This window comes from Paecilomyces variotii, assembly GCF_004022145.1.
Source record: "Paecilomyces variotii strain CBS 101075 chromosome Unknown C8Q69scaffold_2, whole genome shotgun sequence".
NCBI lineage: Eukaryota > Fungi > Ascomycota > Eurotiomycetes > Eurotiales > Thermoascaceae > Paecilomyces > Paecilomyces variotii.
Window position 1 is genome coordinate 2,746,171 of NW_021167141.1, and position 20,297 is coordinate 2,766,467.

General features: G+C 49.3%; 7 protein-coding genes across 7 annotated transcripts; 4 read left to right on the forward strand and 3 right to left on the reverse strand.

Moving 5' to 3' along the window:
* The first annotated feature begins 451 nt into the window (after positions 1-451).
* On the forward strand, positions 452-1,942 carry C8Q69DRAFT_457989 (hypothetical protein). Its single transcript, XM_028629953.1, has 3 exons — positions 452-1,068; positions 1,158-1,565; positions 1,626-1,942. The coding sequence occupies exons 1-3, from the start codon at positions 476-478 to the stop codon at positions 1,684-1,686; spliced, it is 1,062 nt and encodes a 353-aa protein (XP_028487818.1). The 5' UTR covers positions 452-475; the 3' UTR covers positions 1,687-1,942.
* A 472-nt stretch (positions 1,943-2,414) lies between these two features.
* On the reverse strand, positions 2,415-3,942 carry C8Q69DRAFT_162036 (phosphoglycerate mutase family protein). The gene is made up of 4 exons (XM_028625677.1): positions 3,728-3,942; positions 2,833-3,671; positions 2,580-2,724; positions 2,415-2,517 (listed from the first exon to the last, which is right to left on the reverse strand). The coding sequence occupies exons 1-2, from the start codon at positions 3,781-3,783 to the stop codon at positions 2,882-2,884; spliced, it is 846 nt and encodes a 281-aa protein (XP_028487819.1). The 5' UTR covers positions 3,784-3,942; the 3' UTR covers positions 2,415-2,517; positions 2,580-2,724; positions 2,833-2,881.
* Position 3,943: 1 nt separating this feature from the next.
* Positions 3,944-5,442, forward strand: C8Q69DRAFT_162008 (hypothetical protein). The gene is made up of 4 exons (XM_028625676.1): positions 3,944-4,246; positions 4,314-4,584; positions 4,636-5,016; positions 5,077-5,442. The coding sequence occupies exons 1-4, from the start codon at positions 4,195-4,197 to the stop codon at positions 5,342-5,344; spliced, it is 972 nt and encodes a 323-aa protein (XP_028487820.1). The 5' UTR covers positions 3,944-4,194; the 3' UTR covers positions 5,345-5,442.
* Positions 5,443-8,725: 3,283 nt separating this feature from the next.
* Positions 8,726-14,129, forward strand: C8Q69DRAFT_485320 (AvaB protein; the record flags this gene model as incomplete). The annotated part of the gene is made up of 8 exons (XM_028631822.1): positions 8,726-8,771; positions 8,830-9,416; positions 9,469-10,089; positions 10,664-10,679; positions 10,838-12,478; positions 12,533-13,420; positions 13,474-13,582; positions 13,637-14,129. 8 exons carry the CDS (start codon positions 8,726-8,728, stop codon positions 14,127-14,129), a joined length of 4,401 nt encoding a protein of 1,466 aa, XP_028487821.1.
* A 172-nt stretch (positions 14,130-14,301) lies between these two features.
* C8Q69DRAFT_162288 (EKC/KEOPS complex, subunit Gon7) lies at positions 14,302-15,053 on the reverse strand. The gene is made up of 2 exons (XM_028625680.1): positions 14,498-15,053; positions 14,302-14,437 (listed from the first exon to the last, which is right to left on the reverse strand). Exon 1 carries the CDS (start codon positions 14,858-14,860, stop codon positions 14,534-14,536), a length of 327 nt encoding a protein of 108 aa, XP_028487822.1. The 5' UTR covers positions 14,861-15,053; the 3' UTR covers positions 14,302-14,437; positions 14,498-14,533.
* On the forward strand, positions 14,876-17,835 carry C8Q69DRAFT_162305 (HbrB-like-domain-containing protein). Its single transcript, XM_028625681.1, has one exon. The coding sequence runs from the start codon at positions 15,248-15,250 to the stop codon at positions 17,825-17,827; it is 2,580 nt and encodes an 859-aa protein (XP_028487823.1). The 5' UTR covers positions 14,876-15,247; the 3' UTR covers positions 17,828-17,835.
* Positions 17,836-19,214: 1,379 nt separating this feature from the next.
* C8Q69DRAFT_504824 (hypothetical protein) lies at positions 19,215-19,965 on the reverse strand (the record flags this gene model as incomplete). The annotated part of the gene is made up of 3 exons (XM_028632638.1): positions 19,215-19,409; positions 19,503-19,823; positions 19,894-19,965. The coding sequence occupies 3 exons, from the start codon at positions 19,963-19,965 to the stop codon at positions 19,215-19,217; spliced, it is 588 nt and encodes a 195-aa protein (XP_028487824.1).
* Between the last annotated feature and the right edge of the window lie 332 nt (positions 19,966-20,297).

The following is a 20,297-nucleotide window of genomic DNA, read 5'->3' on the forward strand; positions in this document are numbered from 1 at the left end:
TCACTTATTCACTTACTTAACTCTTCGTATGACTGTCCTCTTCACTCGTGAACTGATAATCACGACCAACACCCTGGGCTCCTTTACATGCGCGATCTCTTCGTGAAACCGTGCATGCAGTGGTAATAGCCGTCAATTTTCGTGCTCCTGATAACGCGTCTTTTCTCATCTATACTCATATCGTGTTATTTTGAAGCTGAGAATATCCTGTGTTCTTTCAGGCAAAATGGAAGAAGCTGAAAAGGACATTTCTGAGCATACACTCAAACCAGATGACGCATCTGACCGCACTGTTGTTCTGAACGAGAATGAAGGGAATGAAGGCAAAGAGCTCAACTATACTTTGCTTGATGCGATCGATAAATCTTCAAGCGCCAGCGACCGTGGCTATTCGAATTCAGACAAAGATGAAGACTCTGAGCCCTTCCCTGACTATGATGAGTCTTGTGGCCAGTACGACCGCGGGGATATTGAAATGCTGCTGAATATAAAAGAACAAGAAGAAGCCTACAATAGAGCCATTTCAAAGGTCGTCGAAGAGGTGATTCGTTTCCGTGAAATCGATGCTCGGATCGCAACCCTATCGTCCTCCATGTACGATGCCACTCGTGCTTCTAACGAAGCGCAAGGATACCCATTCGCAGTCAGACATTGGGGTTCCCAGTCCACTGAGGCAATTGATACCACTGCAGCAGAGACTGTAGAGAACAATGATGAGACACGAGGAATAGTCGACGAAATCAGAGTATCACTCGCCAATCCGGACCTCAAGGAAAGCACCAGGGAGTACTTCATCGCCATGACAGACATGGTTCTTCACATGAATATGCTTCTGTTTCCGACGCCTGCGATTCCGGTCTATCCCACAGAGCACCTGACCGATTTGATACTTGTCAGAGCAACTAATATTGCTTTGCATCTGACCGAATACCTTCTGGTAATGAAAAAGCAACTCAAGGGACATATCGACAACGCCAAAAAGGTCGACCGTACCCTTTCTAGAGACATGAGAGATCGCAGCATTCAAACTCATGTGGCCTTTCGCCATGTTCTTCATGTCGTGAAAAAGTAAGCTTAAAAATAAATCCCCTTGCCTAGCTTCATTGCCACGTACAGCCGATATTGTCCTGAAGAGCGTACTGACATCAGCCAACAAGATACTTGAATCCTCCTGATCCGTTGGAGAAAAGGCTGCTTTCGCTTTTCTTCGAGCTTTATGATACCTATGTCTATTCCGCCTTTCTTAACATGCGGCCTTTACTTCAGACAGAAGTCGAGCTTGCCGATGAAAAGAGGGAACTATCTCGAGTTCTCGTTTCACTGTGGGACGTCATAAACCAGGATATCGAAAAATACGACGAGTATGACAACAGAGCGAAGGCGATAAAATGCCGCTACATCGACGCGCTCGGGGCAAAGCTGAAGAACGAGTCTCCAGAGGCGTGGCAGAAATTTTGGGAAAGCCAGCGCAAGTCAACATCCAGAGAGGGACTTCAGGAGCCAGCCCCAGGAGCCGGAATTGAGCTCGGAGGTAGCGAGCCTTTTGTCATTCCCGGAGGATTTATCTAAATGAGCTTGTCAGCCGTCTCTTGTGGTGTTCAAGGACCCGGCCGGTATTTTCATACGAGCAAGGAGCCCACCTGCTGCATATGGTCAGGAATGGTGATTAATTTTTGCTGGACATAGGTTCTCTGTACTGTTGTACACATCGCTTGTAAATTGTGAATTCAAGTGAAGAGAGACCGAAAGCTCCGCAAATACGTCCCCCAGTGTTCATGCTCATTCACAGAACTGCAGACCAGACTTTCCGCAAGACATGAACTGAACAATCAGCGTGTAATATCCGCTTTCCCACATGGTATAATAATGCCTATCACTTTGTCTTTCAGGATTCATCCTCCAATTCAAGCTCTGTTACATCAACCTCTATCATTATCTCAGGAAATAATCAAACTTTTATCCTTTTATTTCTACTTCATCTTTTACTGTAATTGCGGCTTTAAATTGAGCTCCCACTATACAGCGCATATTTCTGCTTCAATCTTCCAGGCTAAAGCTCTTGACCTTCTAGATACCCACTTTCGAGTATCTCGCGCGCTATGAGGCGAACATTTGAATCTAGTTTTATGACTTCGACTAAGAAAGGAATGTTACACATACGATACATCGGACGGACACTTGAAGATTACGGACAGCTTAATTATACTATACTGCGAGTCGGGGAAATATTCTAACTTCAAAAGCCACCATTGCCTGGGGTTCGGTTTTCATTTCTCGCATGGGGAATCAATCACTTCTATCAAGTGGTTACAGATGAGCTCTCCTCGTTTTTAGCGTCTGGCACGTAACTACAGTCTAGGCTTTACACTGCTGAATAATATACAACGAAGGTGTTTGACATTGAATTGCATTGCATAATACGTATTTCTTCTGCGGTAAAACTAGCTACGCTGACACGTGATATCTATTCATGCTACATAGCATTTGCATCAGGTATCTGCAGACAACCTGAATCGCCTACTTACCATAGTATCAGTTACAGCCCTGTTATATGCAACATCTGCCGCATTCTGGAGTACCTATAGAAAATCTTGTTCCGTCAGCTTTGATCAAAGCATCGCAATATAATGATTGGACAAAGTGACATGGCAGTGCCAGATAAGGGGAAAAGGAATTGCTCTCAGACAGCAGTTGGAACGATTGACTATCCGCACGTTTTATAAACTAGGAACAGGTCTGTGTGAAATCTTGCTTCATCATTGGAATAGCAGTGGGTATCGTCGAGGAAATCAAATAAGAGAAAGGAGAGTAAGAAGTTGGGATATGGCTTACCTGTAACAAGATGTGGAGCAGTGAGAGTGGTCAGCTACGATAAACCAACTCAAGGACTGTCAGTGGTACGGAAAAAGCCGTCCAGAGTCCGCTGTCGCTGGTCGTGGGTAGCGCTGCCAATACCACCACCGGTGCGGCGCAGGTCAAGAAGATGAGATCTGCTGTTCACACTTAGAATAACCATCTGCCAACGAGAGAACGTAGCCATAGGCGGAGCTGGTTGTGACAAGGTGCCACTAGCTGTGATGAGGGGCTTTGGTCGCATATCCAGCTCCATGAAGCCAGTATTTGACCAAACCGGCGTCAACGGAGAGCCTGGTGGAATCCCGCTAGTGTCGACGTCAGGGCTGATGAAGATATCAGCCGGATCGAATAGATCAGCAATGCACTTCCAAAGCACACGAAGAATAATCCCGTGAGCAACGACTGCGACAACTTCCTCCTCCGGAGAATTTCCCAACAACAATGGCAAGATATAGTCACGCAGGAAGGAAGTAGCCCGCGCTCTCATGGAGTCTTCCGATTCCTCTTCCATGTAAGACGGGCCCGTTACCGGTTCCGCTTTACTGGGAGTATTCCGGGATGTCGAAGCACGCGGCTTCCATCTCGTGCCTTCCAGTGATCCAAAGTGTTGCTCCTGCAAGAGAGGTGTCTGCATTGGCGCCAGTGAACGATTCCCAAGCTGCTGCTGACAGAGCCCCGTCGCGGTCAATCTTGCTCGCTGTAAGTCCGAAGAGAAAACTCGTGTGAACTGCACTGGTCGATCCCGGAAGTACTGAGCTAGCCGCTGAATCTGGATGACTCCATGGTTTGTCAGACCTGAGTCTGTTGCACCAGCACTGCAGACAAACAGCCCGCGTCAGCTGCGGCCAACCGAGATCCGCGGAGACTGTACCATGCTTGCTTCACATTATGCTCAGTCTCAGCGTGGCGGATGAGAAAGAGCTTCATCTTGAAGGTTCCTTTGGTCTGTATCCAACACCATAGCTCGCAGCTATTCCATGCAATGCGGAAAACTGAGAGTCATGTGTGGGGAGAAAAATGAAGAAAAAAATTGAGAATTGGCGAGACTTTATAGGTATGGGGCGGGGGATTCGCTAGTTAGCGGCAGACGAAGGCCGGCCAGTGAACCAACCATGACGGCAGGATTCCGCCAAAAGATCGAAAATCTTCTAGCTGGGGGGTCGATTATTCGGAAGTTCCAGATCACATTCTTTTGTTCGCATTTTGCTTGATTCCGGTCTCTGGCTGGGGTCTACAAAAAGGATCTACCGTACTGGGTTTCGATCTTTCTTCCTTGTTCAAACAAAGCACCAAATAGGTCCATTATTTGTCGCGTGCTTCACTATCAATTCTAAGAACATGGAGGCAAAAATGGCAGCTGTCCCAGAGAGCACCGGAATCCCTCCCCAGAGTGCGTATCACTTGCACTCAGTCAATTACATTCAGCGCTTTGCAGCCGCTAACGATTTACTTAATAGCTCCCAGATCGCCGTTCCAGACTGGGGTCAGAACGTCAGGCCGTGCTTTCAACTCCCCCAACTGGCGTATGAAATCGGAGGAGAGCCCCGGTGCTCAGAGCCCTAGATCTCCTAGCCACCAGACGAACAGCTCGCGATCGCCATTCAGCAGATCTACCACGAATGTCCCGCAGTCCATCTCTGAGGGAAGGCGTCTGTATGTCGGTAACATGCCATATTCGGCCAAGGCGGAGGATGTGGAAACCCTCTTCCCGAGAGATGAATACCAAATGTGTGATGATCTCTTCTGATAGAATATACTCTCAACTGACTGTGTGAACAGCGAACGCATTGATATCTCCATCGACCCTTTCACCGGCCGTAACCCCTCTTACTGCTTCGTCGAGTTGGCGACCAAGGAACAAGCTGATCGCGCGATGACTGAATTGGCCGGAAAGGACCTCCTTGGTCGTCCCGTTAAGATCAGGCCAGGAGTTGCCAAGTCGTCCAACGACCGCTCGCTGCCTAGGGGTGAGAGTTCTCCAAGGACCGAAAAGACTGCAGCTCCATTTGCTTTCGACCGCTGGCAGAGGAATGATGCTTCAAGTCACTTCAAGGGCTACAGTGAGCAGGGCCGTCGTCTGTATGTCGGAGGACTGCCCAGACCGGTAAACCAGCCATCAGTGGACGCTGAAATCCGCAAATTCTTCGACGGATTCAACGTGTATGTCTCCCTGTCCTTCTTCTGATCTTTCGAATTGAGCAATATTCTTACTCTCAACAGCGAAGCTATCAGCAAGGTCATTTCACCTCATTTGTCTAAGCGATTCGAGCCTGGCGACCACTACTACCTCTTCGTTGATCTTGGCAGCACCGAAGAAGCCCTGGCCGCTATGAATACCCTGGATGGACGCGACGGCCCCTGGGGCGGCAAGCTCAAGGTTAGAAGGGCCAAAGGCGAGTCCGTCAAGGTTGATGAGAGGAGCAAGTTGACTGCTTCTCACGGGACCCAGCTCCCTTCTGCCGCTGGTGAAGCTGCTGCGGCTGCCTGAGAGTAGTATTTCACTGTCGAGTACAGAGCCTATCATCACTGATATTCATGTACGGGACTAAAACTGCGACTATCATCGATACCCAGCCCAGCCCTGCCGCCATTGAAACCACTTCGGGCGGCCACTACCAACGAATTAAACATTCAAGGAGCGTGCTGGCGATATCATGACTAAAATCCCAAGTATGTTGGGAATTCATCCCGTCTTGGTCTCGCTACTCAGGCTATGAGCTTTAGCGGAGCCCCAGGAGGGCCGGCAGGAATGGCAAAGAGGAAACAAGAACACAAAATTTGATATCATCACTGACATAGCCAAGATAAAAGCGAGCGCTTCATGTGCATAATACCCTGTGTCTATATGAGACGACACAAAATGCTGGGCCTGCTTCATACCTTTGTTGAGGCACAACAAAAAAAAGTCATAGAAGAATAGCATATCGTAATCCATTCTGATCGACCACCGATATAGTCTCCATCGCAATATTTGTCCCAACCTTTACTTAAGCCAAATTGCGTGAAATCTCCTAGAATATGAAGCTAAAACATGCAGCCTTTTTTTTCGGTCTCAAGAATCTAGATTTTCTTAGTTTCCTCTCGGGAAATAACGGGAGAGAAGATCTGTAGTATAGAGTGGGCCTGCCTAAAAATGGATCGCAACGCCGCCTGGAAGTCTAGGTGGGGACTGAGATACTATTAGCATTAATAATAATGCACCAGGGTGACTGTAAGGAATAAGAATTCATAATAGAAATCAAATGATGGAGAGTATGTGACATATTATAAAGGAGTTTGCTGTTAATTGAGAGGCAAAACCTGATGCTGTAGTAGGTTATAACAGGAAGTGGTTTTACTCTATTATTTTCACAAGTGGGAAGATTGCAAGAAAACTTCCATTAATTGCATTTTCTGAGGTATTGCTGTCTCATTTTAGACGTTTCGCTTCTGTCTTTCTAGTAAACTAAGCCCGGTGAGCTCTAAGGGAAAGCCCCAGTTGCCACCATAACGACTGAGAATGATACCGGACTTCGCAAACTTAACCTTAGTAGGCTTGCTAGAAAACAGCCTGGACTTTGGAGATAACATAGTTTATGCAGCATTGGCAAATATTTAGACCTAGATGACTCGACCAATGACGCATACTGTACGGATACCATGGTTTGCTTGCCAACTGCTGCTCTCAGCCCTGTCGAATCCTGCCGGACAAACTGGCGAACCTAAGCTTTGGACATGCAGGTATCCTGCCTGTATGTACCTCTATGCTTGCACTCTAGATATGTTTGCTTGGCCCTCGTGTCCAGAACTATATTGCTTGGTGTGGCTGTATAGGAGGGGGTATGATAACAAGTTGATTGCCACAGTTGTGCTTTTCCGCGTAGGGACGGAACTTTAAAAGCTCTAGAGAATGCTGACCAGAAGAAGAAATCATTGAGTTATCCTTGCACTTGTCAGATTGTATCGTGCATTATTACTATCATTATCCAACTCAAGTTGGTATCTTTGCTGTTGCCGCTGCCCAGCACATAAAGCAGGGCAAAAAAGACCCCCGCGGCGGTGACGTTGACCGCATACTTAGGCGAATTGATATCAACGGGCCCGACTACTTCTGAGAAAAGCTCCGTATCTTTCCTGCTAAATAATTAACTAATACTCAACAACAACCCTGTACTCCTACATCGGTCCGATCTCAACTTTTCGGAGTTATCGCAGCACTCCGAGACTTAGCTAAAGCTTGTCCGGTTTCTGATTCTTCCCGACCTGTCATCGGTCGGTTGAGGTTGTTTTGCGTGGTCGTCAATTTTGACTGTACAGGTACTTCGCTATCGACCAGACCGTCATCATGTCTTCCGGTGAATCAGGTCGCAGAGAGACCACGAACAAGATCTTCTTCGCAAGTGTGAGTACTGGTTCTGTATCTCTGCTGTGTTTGCTTCCTGTGTACATCGTTATCCATTATCATTGTCGTTCTCTCTTCCGCACTCTTGTAATGTTGTGGGCACTGTATTTCTGAGACACAACTGAAAGCTCCATGTCTGCTCTGCTCTGCTCTTTTTCTTTGATCAACCGTTTACGACATGTTATGTTATTTTTACTATTTCCCTCCCACATGATCGCATCGTGGCCTATTTAAGAGATGCTACAGCTGAGTCTGCCCACGACGGACTGGCCCTCTCCGGCTGCTGTGTCAGCCGGCTTCGTTTTCTCGGTGAGCGACTATCTATCGGATCTCCCACTTGAGATGCTGGACGAGAACGGGAATGGTCTGATGGTGAACCGAGACCAGCCCGGTGGAACTACAATGACTGGCGCGGGCGGACGGACGGGATGATGGATACCTGTCCGCCCCTCTTTGCGCAACAACTTGGACTTCCCCGGGAGCGCAGTGCACGATGTTGAGCGCCGGTGTCGCGACCGACGCAGAATGAGATGCACGCTATCGCCCAACGTTCTATCTATCTATCTATCCTCCCTGAAGGGCGGTGTGGTGCTGGCTGCTTTCCGTTGGCATCCCCGGCCGAGATTTCTCCATGGCGGCAGAATCGTCCCCGATGCTATCGATATCTTCTCAATTAGTGGCAGTCTGGAACAGGCCGGTTATAGTCGACAGCCTGCAGGTACATCCTCTATGCTTCATCTCGTATAGTCCTCCAGGCACCCCCCGCAGCCTGCTCGATCAGTCCGGGTAAAGCAACAAGCGACCTCGGGATTTCTCGCCAAGTCGTCTCGTCTCGGGATCACCTCCCAGAGCTTGGAGGCAATTGCGGGGCAACAGCGGGGAGATCAAGTGGCCACCGCAAGCTCCGATTAATTCTCTCGAGCCTCACAAGGGGAGAGCTTTGTGTTTTGTGTCACTTGACTGCCTGTCGGTCTCGAGATCCTGCCGTCCTTCAAAAACAGTCTGCGACCCCTACTTGAGGATCAAATTGCTCCAGCCAGCGGTTGTCCGGATGTTCCGTTGCCTTTAGAAAGCCGTTCTGTTTTAATCTCAGCTGGTTCGACGCAAACACGCTGCGGGAACCGCTTGATAGATACGAAGTCGTCCGGTGGTCAAGTGGCTGCCGCCGTCAGATCCAGCAGCTCTATCAGACGGGCAAACCTACATTCTAAGTTGCAGTTGGTTTCCAACTCAGGCCACGATGCGATACGCTATACCAGTAATGATCCTCCGCTACATGTCCTTTTCTGCGTTACATTTTTCCCGATAACACTGTTATACCCAAATTGAAGAGTCGTTGTGTCTCCACCTGTTTCTTTTCCCATTCCTATTGGCAGTTTGCATTGATACTAGTTCACGTTTGATTCCTACTGAATCTATGGCTTCCATTTTCATCATCAAACTAACAGCATCTTTGTTCAGTCCGATGACACCAAAATATGTGTTGTCATGGTTGGGCTCCCAGCCAGGGGCAAGAGTCTCATTGCTGGCAAAGGTATAGATTTCTTCGACTCTCCCTTCCCCGACATTGATGCTAACGAGACATATCATAGCATTACGGTATCTGGCCTGGGTGGGCATTCCTGCGCGGATTTTCAATGTAGGAAACTATCGTCGACAGGGCAACCCTCACCCGCAAGCAAATTTCTTCGACCCCTCAAATGCGGAGGGAGAACGGATGAGACGAGCGGCTGCAGAGGCGGCAGTCTCTGACATGCTGCGATGGTTCAAGCAATCGAAAGGCACTGTCGCAATCCTGGATGCCACAAACTCTACCAAAGCTAGAAGACGATGGATTCACGAGTCATGTGCAGCAGCAGGAATCGAGACATTATTCGTCGAGTCTTGCTGCGACGATGAAGATATCATCATGAACAACATTCTCGAAGTCAAGACGACGTCGCCCGATTACGTGGGCCAGGATCCCGAGGCGGCCGCTCTAGATTTTCGCAACCGGATTCGTAATTACGAGAAAGCTTATGAGACCATCGATGAGGCGGAGAAGCACTATACCTATGTTAAACTCATCAATGTTGGCTCCACTGTTATCATCAATCATATCAAGGACTATCTATCCAGCCGGCTAGTGTATTACATCCAGAATCTCCATATCAGACCTCGCTCGATATGGCTCTCTCGGGTAAGTGATTAGTTATTGTCGCTGCAACTGTGCACTAGCTAACAATGGGTAGCATGGCGAATCTGAGTACAATTTGGAGGGGAAAATCGGCGGCGATGCGAGCATTTCCGAGCGTGGAGAGGCCTACGCGCGTGCACTACCCGAGCTATTACGAAAATCCGGCGTTCCCCCAGGCGCCAAGTTGACAGTTTGGACTTCTACACTTAAGCGCACTATCCAGACCGCCCGCCATCTGATTGCCGAAACGGGATATGACAAGCTTGAATGGAAGGCTCTGGATGAGCTTGACTCCGGTGTTTGTGACGGCCTGACCTACGAGCAGATTGCTGAAAAGTATCCCGAGGACTTCGCTGCCAGGGATGAAGACAAGTATAACTATCGTTACCGTGGCGGCGAATCCTACCGTGATGTTGTCATCCGCCTCGAACCTATCATCATGGAGCTGGAACGGAGCGAGAATGTCATGATCGTGACTCACCAGGCTGTTTTGCGCTGCATCTATGCCTACTTCCTCAACACTTCCCAGGAACAGAGTCCCTGGATGGAAGTGCCACTCCACACCTTGATTAAACTGACTCCTCGTGCCTATGGCACAGAAGAGCAGCGCTTCAAGGCAGATATCCCCGCGGTGTCTACGTGGCGTGGAAAGGGCACATCCGCAAAGCATCAAGAGGTCCCCGAGGAGATGAAGCATAAATAAAAGCTTATCCTCGGTCATTGTTTTACGACTGTTAGCACGAGTTCTGCGGCCACCTTATCACAGTTAGCACATTGTTTTCGGGCATTATTCTAGTGTTGCGGCTTCTACGGAAAAAGGGCTTCTCCAGGGTTTGGTAGAGTGGGTGCGCATCGGTAGATCTGGGTCTGCATTTGAAAAGATACAGCAGCCTGTATGGTTCGGAGCTTCTATTGATACCATTTGTTAATTGCAACAATGAGCTGGAGGTAGCGCGATAGAGCACATAGGGGCGTTGGCATAGACACATGTATGTACATATCCACTTGCATGGCATTGATTCAAAAATGCCCCGTTTCTCTCTGAATAAATTAAGCTTCTCAACCATTCTGGGCTCTGTAATACCGTTAAGATATGGGATATCATCAGTCAACTGCAGTAAAATAACCACAACAGCTAAGCTACCTAGTCGTAGTAGCACTTCCACAATGTTAGTTAACTGAGCTACTGATAGATGACTAAGGATTTATCTAATCACGGGTCATCCATCGCCCGGCGCATCGCCCCGGAGCGCGGACCTATGAGCTGTACGAAGGCCGCCGAACAACAACAGCATGACTAGCTGTGCATCTAGAGCTCCGAGTCTCTCACGGACATGATCGCAGCTCGCCTATATCGAAGCGAAGAGGCGGGAAAAAAACCAGGAGCTCAGGGCCCCATCCCGTTCATTACGCGATGTTGACAGCCTTCACGGCCCGACCGCTCGTCGAGCTCAAACCGCGGGACAAGTCCAAGATCGAATCGGTGCTTGCAAACGGCGATCGCTTGCTGGTTGGGCTGAACAATGGGGTTTTGCGGATTTATCGAGTCAATGAGCTGGTCGAGGAGAACGCACAACAGCAGGACGAGGAAGGGAACGGGCACGCGATAGAGAATGGGGTTCATAAGAACGGGAGTAATGGCCATGATCGTCCGGGGTCGGCATCACCTACTCAACAAGCAGCAGCAGCAAAGGTCAAATCTACGGATCTTCTACGTGAGGTGGAGAAGTTTGCGAGGTACAAGATTGAGCAGTTGGGTCTGATTAAAGAAGCGGATCTGCTTATCTCTTTATCCGGGGGATATGTCTCCATTCACGATCTGCAGACATACCAACTTCATGAACAATTGACCAGGACGAAAGGCGCGTCTACTTTTGCAGTGACGAGAAATATCATTGAGGATCCGGAGACGGGCGTTCCTTCGATTGTCTCCCGTCTTGCTGTTGCTGTCAAAAGGAAGATACTCCTCTGGACATGGCGCAATTCGGAACTTGATAGCGACACGGCAGAGATCACCTTGGTCAGCGGGGTTAAGACAATCACATGGGCGTCTGCGACGAAGCTGATCGCCGGCTTAAGTTCGAACTATGTTATGGTTGATATCGAGAGCATGGAGATTACGGATCTGGTCGGTCCTGGGAGTATTGGCGGAGGCCCAGGGCAGGAGACCAGCAGACTAGGCGGTGTTGGAGTCGTGAGCATGAGCTATATTGGTATGGGAGGAATGGTACCGAAGCCGCTTGCGACGCGTCTCAGAGAAGGACAAGTTCTGCTGGCTAAGGATGTCAATACCCACTTTATCGATATTGATGGGAACTCCTTGGGAAGAAAGCAGATTCCTTGGAATCACGCGCCGGAGTCAATCGGATACTCTTATCCGTACGTCCTTGCACTACAAGAGCCTTCGAAAGGGACAGTGGAAGTGAGAAACCCGGAGACATTATCACTTCTCCAGTCAATATCCTTACCGTCAGCCAATCTCATGTACATACCCGCGCCGGACACCAGTCTCGCCCACGCAGGAAAGGGTTTTCTAGTTGCCAGTGATCGCGTCATCTGGCGAATGGAAGCCTTGAGCTATGACTCTCAGATCGACTCTTTGGTTGAAAATGGCCAATTCGACGAGGCAATTAGTCTCATCAGTATGCTTGAAGATGCACTCCTCAAGGATAAAGCGAATCGATTGCGTGAGGTCAAACTTCAAAAGGCTCAGGAGCTATTCAATGCTCGCAAGTACCGAGATTCGCTAGATCTCTTCGCCGAAGTCTCTGCTCCTCCAGAGATTGTCATTCGGTTGTACCCTCGGATAATTGCCGGCGACATGAGCTCAGTTGTCGAAGAGTCGGATGAGTCTGAAGCTAGCCCCATCGAACCTCAGCAGAAAACAAATGGTAACCAGGCACATACAGAAACGGTGGGCGCTGAAGATACTGGCGGGGCCAAAAATGCCGCGTATGCTCCTTCAGTGAGGTCGTTTCTTCGATCGAGGGGAGACGACGGTCCTGGTAGCGAGGTCGGAAGTATTCGTGGAAAGCCATTGGATACCGGTGTCGACAAGCGTCTTGGTAAGTGACAACTCGAATATGTATTTTCTTTTTCTCTTTCCTAACATCCTCTAGAAGGGAAGGATCTCAAGGCTGCCGTTCGTGAGCTACAGGGTTTCTTGGCTGATATTCGCCGGAGATTCCAACGATTCCTAAACCCAGATGGCTCCCTTAGGGTGTCGCAAGTAGAGATTAGCGAATCCAATGATGAATTCACGGAATCAGTCAGGAAGCTACTTGGAATTCCCAAGGACGATGGAGACCATGAATTTGCAGACAGGCTGCGGGAAGCTGCTAAACTGGTCGACACGACTCTTTTCCGTGCTCACATGTATGCGACTCCTTCACTCGCAGGTTCCCTCTTTCGAATCGCCAATTTCTGCGACCCAGACGTGGTTATGGAGAAACTGGAGGAGAGCGAACGCTACAACGAACTCATCGATTTCCTGTACGGGAAAAAGATGCATCGTCCAGCTCTTGAGCTCCTTCGGAAGTTTGGCCAAGCTGAGACTGAAGAAGAAAATGCACCGCAGCTCCACGGACCGAGGAGGACGGTTGCATATCTACAAAATCTACCGCCAGATATGATCGACCTTATTCTCGAATTTGCCGAATGGCCCCTGCGGGCCGATCCTGACTTGGGCATGGAAATCTTCCTGGCCGACACTGAGAATGCAGAGACATTACCACGACAACGTGTTCTTGAGTTCCTGGAGAAAGTCGATTCCGACCTTGCCGTTCGTTACCTAGAGCATGTTATCGGAGAGCTGAACGATGAGACACCAGAGCTACATCAGAGGCTGCTTACCCTCTATCTGGAGCGTCTTCAGAAGCATAAATCCGGCGAACGGAAATTTGCGGAAGAAGATGAATACGATGAGACGAAGAATAAGTTTTTGGACTTACTCAAATCGAGCGCGCAGTACTCTCCTGCTAAGATGCTTGATCGTCTTCCCCGCGATGGTGAGTGTAGGAACAGTGGACCGGAGGATCGACCATGGCTAATGCAACCTTAGACCCCGAGTTTTTCGAAGCGAGAGCGATCCTCTTTAGCAAGATGGGCCAACACAAGCAAGCTTTGGAGATCTATGTATTCAAGATCGGGGATCACGCGAAAGCTGAGGAGTAGGTACCCCTCTTAAAATCTACTGGAGCTATTTGGACTAACATATGCGAAAGGTATTGCAATCATATACATATGTCAGAAGATAACCAGCCCCCGGAGGGTGCGCCGTCTGGACGTATAGCACCCACAGACGAGGGAAGCGACAAACAATCTATCTATCTGACCTTGCTCTCGCTATACCTCTCTCCTCCGCATGCGTACAAACCGCAATATGGTCCTGCTCTGGAGATTCTGGCCAAACACGGATCTCGATTACCGGCCAATTCCACCCTTAACCTGATCCCGGAGACACTGCCCGTCCGAGACCTCGAATTCTACTTCAGGGGCCGTATGCGGGCGGCAAATACCATCATGAACGAAGCGAGGATTGTCGCTGGCCTTCAGAAAGTGCAGAATATCTCCACGCAAGCACAGCTGCTGCTGGGTGAAGGAGGGCGCGATCCCAGAGCGACTCGAAGTCGACATGTCACAGTTACCGAAGAGAGAGTTTGCGTCGTATGCCATAAACGATTAGGAGGAAGTGTCATCAACGTTTTTCCAGAGTAAGTCTCTTCCCTTGTCTCCCGTCTGCCGTCGCGCAAGGATACCATTCTAACGATACTGCCACTCCCAGCAACACTGTCGTCCATCTGGGTTGCGCCAGTAGGATCAATACCACCGCGTAAATACCACTTTTGTTCTTTGCATTGTATGTACTTTAGCGGCGTCGAGAGGTCGAGATGTTTTGTTCCGGGTCGTTTCGTGGATTTCCCCAGCATGCGATGGTGGTCTGCTTCCTGCATGAATAGATACCCCAGATAGCGATGACATAGTGAAATCGAACTGGTCCATCAAGCCGGCCAATTCCTGCGAATCTGTGGCCATGGCTATGAGCTCCTAGATTCCCATTGCAGCTGAATACCGTAGAACACGACCACAAACGTGCAAGCAAAAGGTGCGACGGCAGACGTCTATTCGTCCTCAACGACCTCTTCTCCATAGTTCTCTTCCTCCTTGGCCTCCTTTTCCGATTCTTTCTTGCCCTGCGCTTCCGCAGCTTTCTTGTCTTCCTCCATTCGCTCCGTCAAGAAAACATTGATCTCTCCCTGCAGCTTGGTCACAAGGCCTTTAAGTTCCGATAGATATTCCGTTTTGGTCTTGACATTCTCCTCTGGCGCAGCTGAGACGTTGAGTGTCGAGGAGAGGTGATGCTGGAATGTATGGGAAGTGGGTGGATGCGGGGAACTGTACTGGGCTTGCAGAACAGCAGTGCCGGTGGAAGAGGCAGCAGGGGACATGGTGAAGATAGATAGCCACCAGGAGATATCAATAGAATGATCACCAAAGAGATGTTTATTTAATATTCCAGGACCTCCTTGCGGCGCTGGGTGCGGGATGCGATGTGAAATATCAGTTTTTCTTCCCACGGCGGGACAAAAAGTTGAAGCCACTGAGCCAGTTCGGCCGGCGGGGCGCCCAGTGCGGTTTCACTTCTTTGACGTCGGCGGAAGCAGATCGCCAGGAACATCAGCTCAGATTATGTGTCTCCCCTCCCAAGCGCAGGCTCAGCTTCAATCAACCGGTTGGATGAGAAAAGTGCCTGGCAACATGCCGATGTCTGCCAGGTAGCTGCTGCGCTGTGTGCGTTCTCCACGCTGATTGCTTATGTTCCACCAGCCTTCACGATGAACACGCCCTCTGTCCGCGGCACGGAGCTGCGCTCTTCGGTGGCCACCCGGTCGTCATCTGAAACGACAAGGACAAAGAGGGCTTCTGCTGAGCTTGCTGAGCGTCCAGGTTCCTCTGGAAGTGATGTCTCGTCTGGTTCATCGAATGTGACCACGCTCTCTCGTCCTCAAGGCTCGATATACGACCCCAATGCACAGCCAGGGATAGCTCCGCATCCGCCCCGAACCTCCTCAGTGAGTAACAGCAATAACACGAGCACTGTTACTCTGCCGACATTCACTCGTCCTTCTGCCGCCTACATGCCACAGAATGATCCTCAATCGCGCAAGTCCCCACGGGCTCCTCCCCCCGAACTGCAGAGACACCGTCCGCGACAACATTCCCAAGGCTTCTTCGAACCCTCCCTGCCCACTGCCACCCTATCCGATAATACAGTCATGGCGAACCTTTCAGCGTCGCAGATCGCAGCACAGGCTGCTATGCAGCACCAAGCCTCGAATCAGCACTTACGGAAACGTTCACAGACAATCCCGAACCTCCAGGAAGAAGGCCAGAAGGCTAAGAAGGGCAGCAGAGAGTCCCCGCCTCCTCCGCTGCTGGCTCCGCAAAGTGCGACAGGAGGAGGCTTCTCAGAACAATCTTATCAGAATGGATTGGTAGGGGGTCGTGTCTTAGCAGCTACGACAGCAGCAAATGCTGCCTTTCCCAGGAGTCCAGGCCTGGCACCGTCGGCGCCGCCGCTGGAACAGCCTCCCGAACGCGAACATAAGCACAAAGGGGAGAAGTCGAAGATGAAATTATTCTCCAAGCCGAAACACATCGCCTTGTCTCGAGATAAGGAAGGATCAGGGAAGGACAAGGCTCTTCCATCCCCGAATAAGATGGGCTTCGCAGGGCCCAGTGGGCTCTCTCGTATGGTGAATGCCTCAACAACCAGCTTGGCAGATACACTTCCTTCGGGCAACTCGTCTATGTATAACTTGTCCAACACCTCGCAGAGCACCGTTGTCCCAGCTGATCGACAACCAAGCGAGAAGGACAAAGAGAAAGAAAAGCACAAACACCATTTCTTATCACGGCAGAAGCTCAAACTCAAAGACAAAGATGATCACTATCATCTGCCTTTATCATCTGCATCGAGCAATTCGAGACCCTTGGATCCAAATGCTCCGCAGTCGTTATATTCGTTCACGCCGTCTTCACCGGCTCCATCTTCCACCGCATTTGGCAAGTCTGTAACAGGTCTAGATCTTCTTCATGGCGGACGAGCCCTGCGCGAGAAAAAGAAGGAAGAGAAGGCAATTGCTGCTGCAGCTTTTGATCCTACAAGGGAACAAGATTCGGCCGAGTGGCCTGCCACCTCAGGACCTGGTGCCTCCCAACTAGGACCCGGGGCATCTACACTTGGAGGCCCTGGAGGTTTTCTACATGGTGAAACTGCTTTCCGGGAAGCCCTTCAGGGATTCGGATTGAATAACATGACTGCCGAGGATGCATGGGACTTCCTCAAAGCCAAGCTCCTAGTTATTTTCGATGGGGAAGATGTGCGGTTCGCCATCGAAGACTTGAATAAGCTTGTTATCGTCCATATCCAACGTTGTGTCCAGAAGCTTATGCCGCATGTCATTGTGGAAGACCTCCGGGAGCTTCTCCACACTGGTTTTGCGTCTTTAGGCCACTCGCTGACAGGTATCCCGGATGAGAAGCTGGTGCCACATCTGGTGCAGATATGGATGCTGGCCTTTGGGAAGATTCTCCCCTTCATTCAAGCCGTCTTTCTTCCGCTAGATCTCGAGTTCAAAGGCCGCGGATCGATCATGTCGTCTCGTGAAGCTAAGGAGTTCTGGGGCGCACTCCCCAGTGTGGATAACCCTGACGCGTTCATGGGCGACGAACTCGATGTTCGGACGATTGTTCTTGTTGCTTTCCGTGATACGGTCATCCTGAGTCGTTACGAGGGTCTTAAAGCGACCTTTTCTCGATTGAGTCTGGATAACATCAATGCTGGCGTCAGCAGTCTCGGCGTCACGTCCAACAGCAGCAATAGTGGCGGTCGTCCCGGGACCGCCACCTCTCTTGATCCTGGCCTTAGCAGCTACAACTCACAATCATCTACTCTTCTGAACGCTGCTGGCAGTTACTCTTCCGATACCGCCAGCCTTACCCGCAGCCGTGCGGAGTCCAATACATCCTCCAATCCCGACCAACATCTCTTCCAGTCTTTCTCTTCACCGTCTCATAGGCCCAGTATCACCGCTCGCTCTGTGCCGGCAACAACAGACTCTTCTCACATCATCACTGAGACTGTCGGTCGCATGCTGCAATGTGTTAGCGTGCTGGCCAGCGTCCAAACAGGAGACGAACCGCAGGAACAAATCGAGACTTTAAGCAAGACACTGAAACACAACTGGCTTGGACGCGGGCGGACAGGCAGAGATCGAAGAGGATTTGTCGGAACCCGAATTCGGCCGGCGGCAACTCCCAAGCAGGAAAGCGATGAATCACAAACCGGCAGAACGAATGACGAGACTCAATGGAATGGACGAGATGGGGGTCTGAACTTGAGCATGCTGTGATATTGTTGTTGTTTATCAAATCAGGGCGCAAATTTTCCTTTTCGGTCGTGACTCGATTCTTTTGTTTCGTCTGTTTTCTTGTTCCCCTACGGGTAGGATATGAGATGGCTTAGGTAGTTCTGGCGCTTGAAGCGGTAGCGAAATCATGGGGTTGGTTCTCAACACAGGTTTTATCAGAGATGTTCCTCGGCGAAACAAGAAATCCACCATTGTTTATACCCGGTTTCTACATTTGTGAATTATCTTTCCATTGAAAACACGGTCGATTTGTTCTTTTTTCTTTTCAAAATTCCAGTAGTAAAACGTAACTTGAAAGTGGAATGCTCCAAGCTCATTCATTGTATTTGACCCCGGCAAGGTCATTCTTTTCTTTATATAGATCGTAGTTGGATCGAAGCAGCTCAATCACATAACCAAAAACCATAGCCCCCACATATAGCCTTACATATACCCATGAAACCGCCACAAAAAAACTAAAAAACCAAGATTGAAATTAAAACTTCAAAAAGAAGAAAAGCAATATCTCCCCGAGGTATATAGTGTAACCCCCAACTCCAATCTAGTCTCGTGTCAAATAGTTATAGTCCGTTATTATTATTACATATTACTACACGCCCAATCGTCCCTGCCAGCCACTTAACATCCCTGCTCTGTCGGGAAGTTTTCTGTAACAGACAGGCCACTGCGCCATGTCGGGGCAAAATGCGGGGTAAATAGTTTGTACATAGTACTGAGACATAAAAGGAGGGCAACTTAAGGTCGTGGCTGTATTTTGATTAGATATACAGTGAATGCGTTCTTCTTTTGGTTCTTTTCTTTTGCTTGATGGGACGTGGGACGTGGAAGATGTATGATTTCGCTATAATATGCAGTTGATGTATAGACGGACGAAGCGGTATTCGATTTCTAGATAATCCTCTCTCTCCAGACCGATGATGAGTATCTATCTCCCAAAGGCCTTTCCGAGATGCGTAGTATTCGCATCGGTGCGGTCATAAAAAGAGATATCATTCGCTTAACCATTTGCTCTGAGGTCAAGAAAGGAGAGGGAGTTCAGATGAAATATGAGGAAAATACGATGTATGTGGAAAGAGTTCTTTTGTTTTGATCTTCAAAGTCTAGAGGACCCGCTCACGTACTCTGCGCTGATTCCATGAGGAATCGCTGAGACGGCAGTTCCTGACATGAGATGTTTTTTTTTTTTTTTAAGTGTACTTACAGAAGCACACAGTCGTATCCGTAACAATGGGGGCAGAGGAGATACAAAATCAAAGTATCGGTCACACAATAACAGGCGACGAAGTATCCTCATGACAACAGAGTACACGGCCAATGGCCCAAGGGGAACCAAGATGGTATCGGTAATGCTCGAACGTGCGACGAGTAGTTATGCCTCATCGTCTTCTTCCTTAGCAACGATAGCAGAGTTGCCTTTCTTGACCAGCTCCTTAAACTTCTTCTGCACCGCTCCGACAGGAAACTTCTTTCCGGTCTTGGTCTCGAGACCTTCAGCGATCATACGCCATCTTTCTTGCTCGAGCTTGTCGTCAACCTCTTTCTTGGCCTCGAAGAGTTTCGCACACTATTATACCATATGTCAGTTCTGAACTTCCGTTCTAGTACGCAAGGATAATCTGTGCTCTTCTCCTCCAGGTAAAGGTAGTGTGACACTTACATCGTTGGGAGTGAAAGTGACAAAGTTGGCCTTAAGACGAGCGTAGCGAATTGACAGAGTACTACCACCGACTTGGACACCAGTCAACCCAAACCAAGCCTCTCTGATCTCGGACCAGGTTTTATTTTCTTTGTCCTTCATCTGAAGGAGAAGCCTGTCCTCGCGTCCGGCTTCTTCGTAGGAAGTAGGAATCGTCCTCTTTTCCGGAGTAGCCTTGGCCTTCTTGACAGGCGTAGGACTGTCCGGAGCAGTCTCGGACGCCCTCTTGCGGCCGCGCTTACGGGGAGTTTGAGGGACTTGGACACAAACCAAGTCTGCCGGCTGCCAATAACTCAGTAACAAATCTAATGTATAATTTCGCGTGCTGTAAAGTCGGATATTATGAACTTACCGCGACCCCAGTGTCGATGTCCATTTCCTCGTTGGTTCTGGTATCCATATTAATGGGTGTGAAAGTGGACATCTGTCTTGCGTTCTTGAGTATGAGGATTTAGATCTGATATTGCTCAAGTAGATAACTCGAGCTGACGCAGAACTAAACGAGAATGGTGCGCGCTGACGAAGAGAAGAAGTCGACGAGCAAGCAGAAGTGAGGTTATTTGACTTGTGTGTGTTTGTGTTGGACATTCACTTGACAACGACTGGCGGCACCCAAGTGAATTTACACCAGGTGAGTGAAGTGATGGCGGCAAGATGAGCCTATAAACACATACATGCTGCCAAATAATATACAGCTCCATGTAAATTCTTTTCAATATAGAATCAGAGAGCTTTCACGAATTCAGATTGCTGACC

Excerpts from the sequence above, each read along its gene's own strand:
- C8Q69DRAFT_457989 (XM_028629953.1), top strand. The coding sequence starts at position 476 with ATGCTGCTGAATATAAAAGAACAAGAAGAAGCCTACAATAGAGCCATT. Across the intron at positions 1,069-1,157 it reads GTTCTTCATGTCGTGAAAAA|ATACTTGAATCCTCCTGATC; the intron begins GTAAGCTTAAAA and ends TCAGCCAACAAG. Across the intron at positions 1,566-1,625 it reads GTCATTCCCGGAGGATTTAT|GAGCAAGGAGCCCACCTGCT; the intron begins CTAAATGAGCTT and ends GTATTTTCATAC.
- C8Q69DRAFT_162036 (XM_028625677.1), bottom strand. The coding sequence starts at position 3,783 with ATGAAGCTCTTTCTCATCCGCCACGCTGAGACTGAGCATAATGTGAAG. Across the intron at positions 3,672-3,727 it reads CATAATGTGAAGCAAGCATG|TGCTGGTGCAACAGACTCAG; the intron begins GTACAGTCTCCG and ends GTTTGTCTGCAG.
- C8Q69DRAFT_162008 (XM_028625676.1), top strand. The coding sequence starts at position 4,195 with ATGGAGGCAAAAATGGCAGCTGTCCCAGAGAGCACCGGAATCCCTCCC. Across the intron at positions 4,247-4,313 it reads CACCGGAATCCCTCCCCAGA|CTCCCAGATCGCCGTTCCAG; the intron begins GTGCGTATCACT and ends TTTACTTAATAG. Across the intron at positions 5,017-5,076 it reads TTCTTCGACGGATTCAACGT|CGAAGCTATCAGCAAGGTCA; the intron begins GTATGTCTCCCT and ends TACTCTCAACAG.
- C8Q69DRAFT_162288 (XM_028625680.1), bottom strand. The coding sequence starts at position 14,860 with ATGTCCCCTGCTGCCTCTTCCACCGGCACTGCTGTTCTGCAAGCCCAG.
- C8Q69DRAFT_162305 (XM_028625681.1), top strand. The coding sequence starts at position 15,248 with ATGAACACGCCCTCTGTCCGCGGCACGGAGCTGCGCTCTTCGGTGGCC.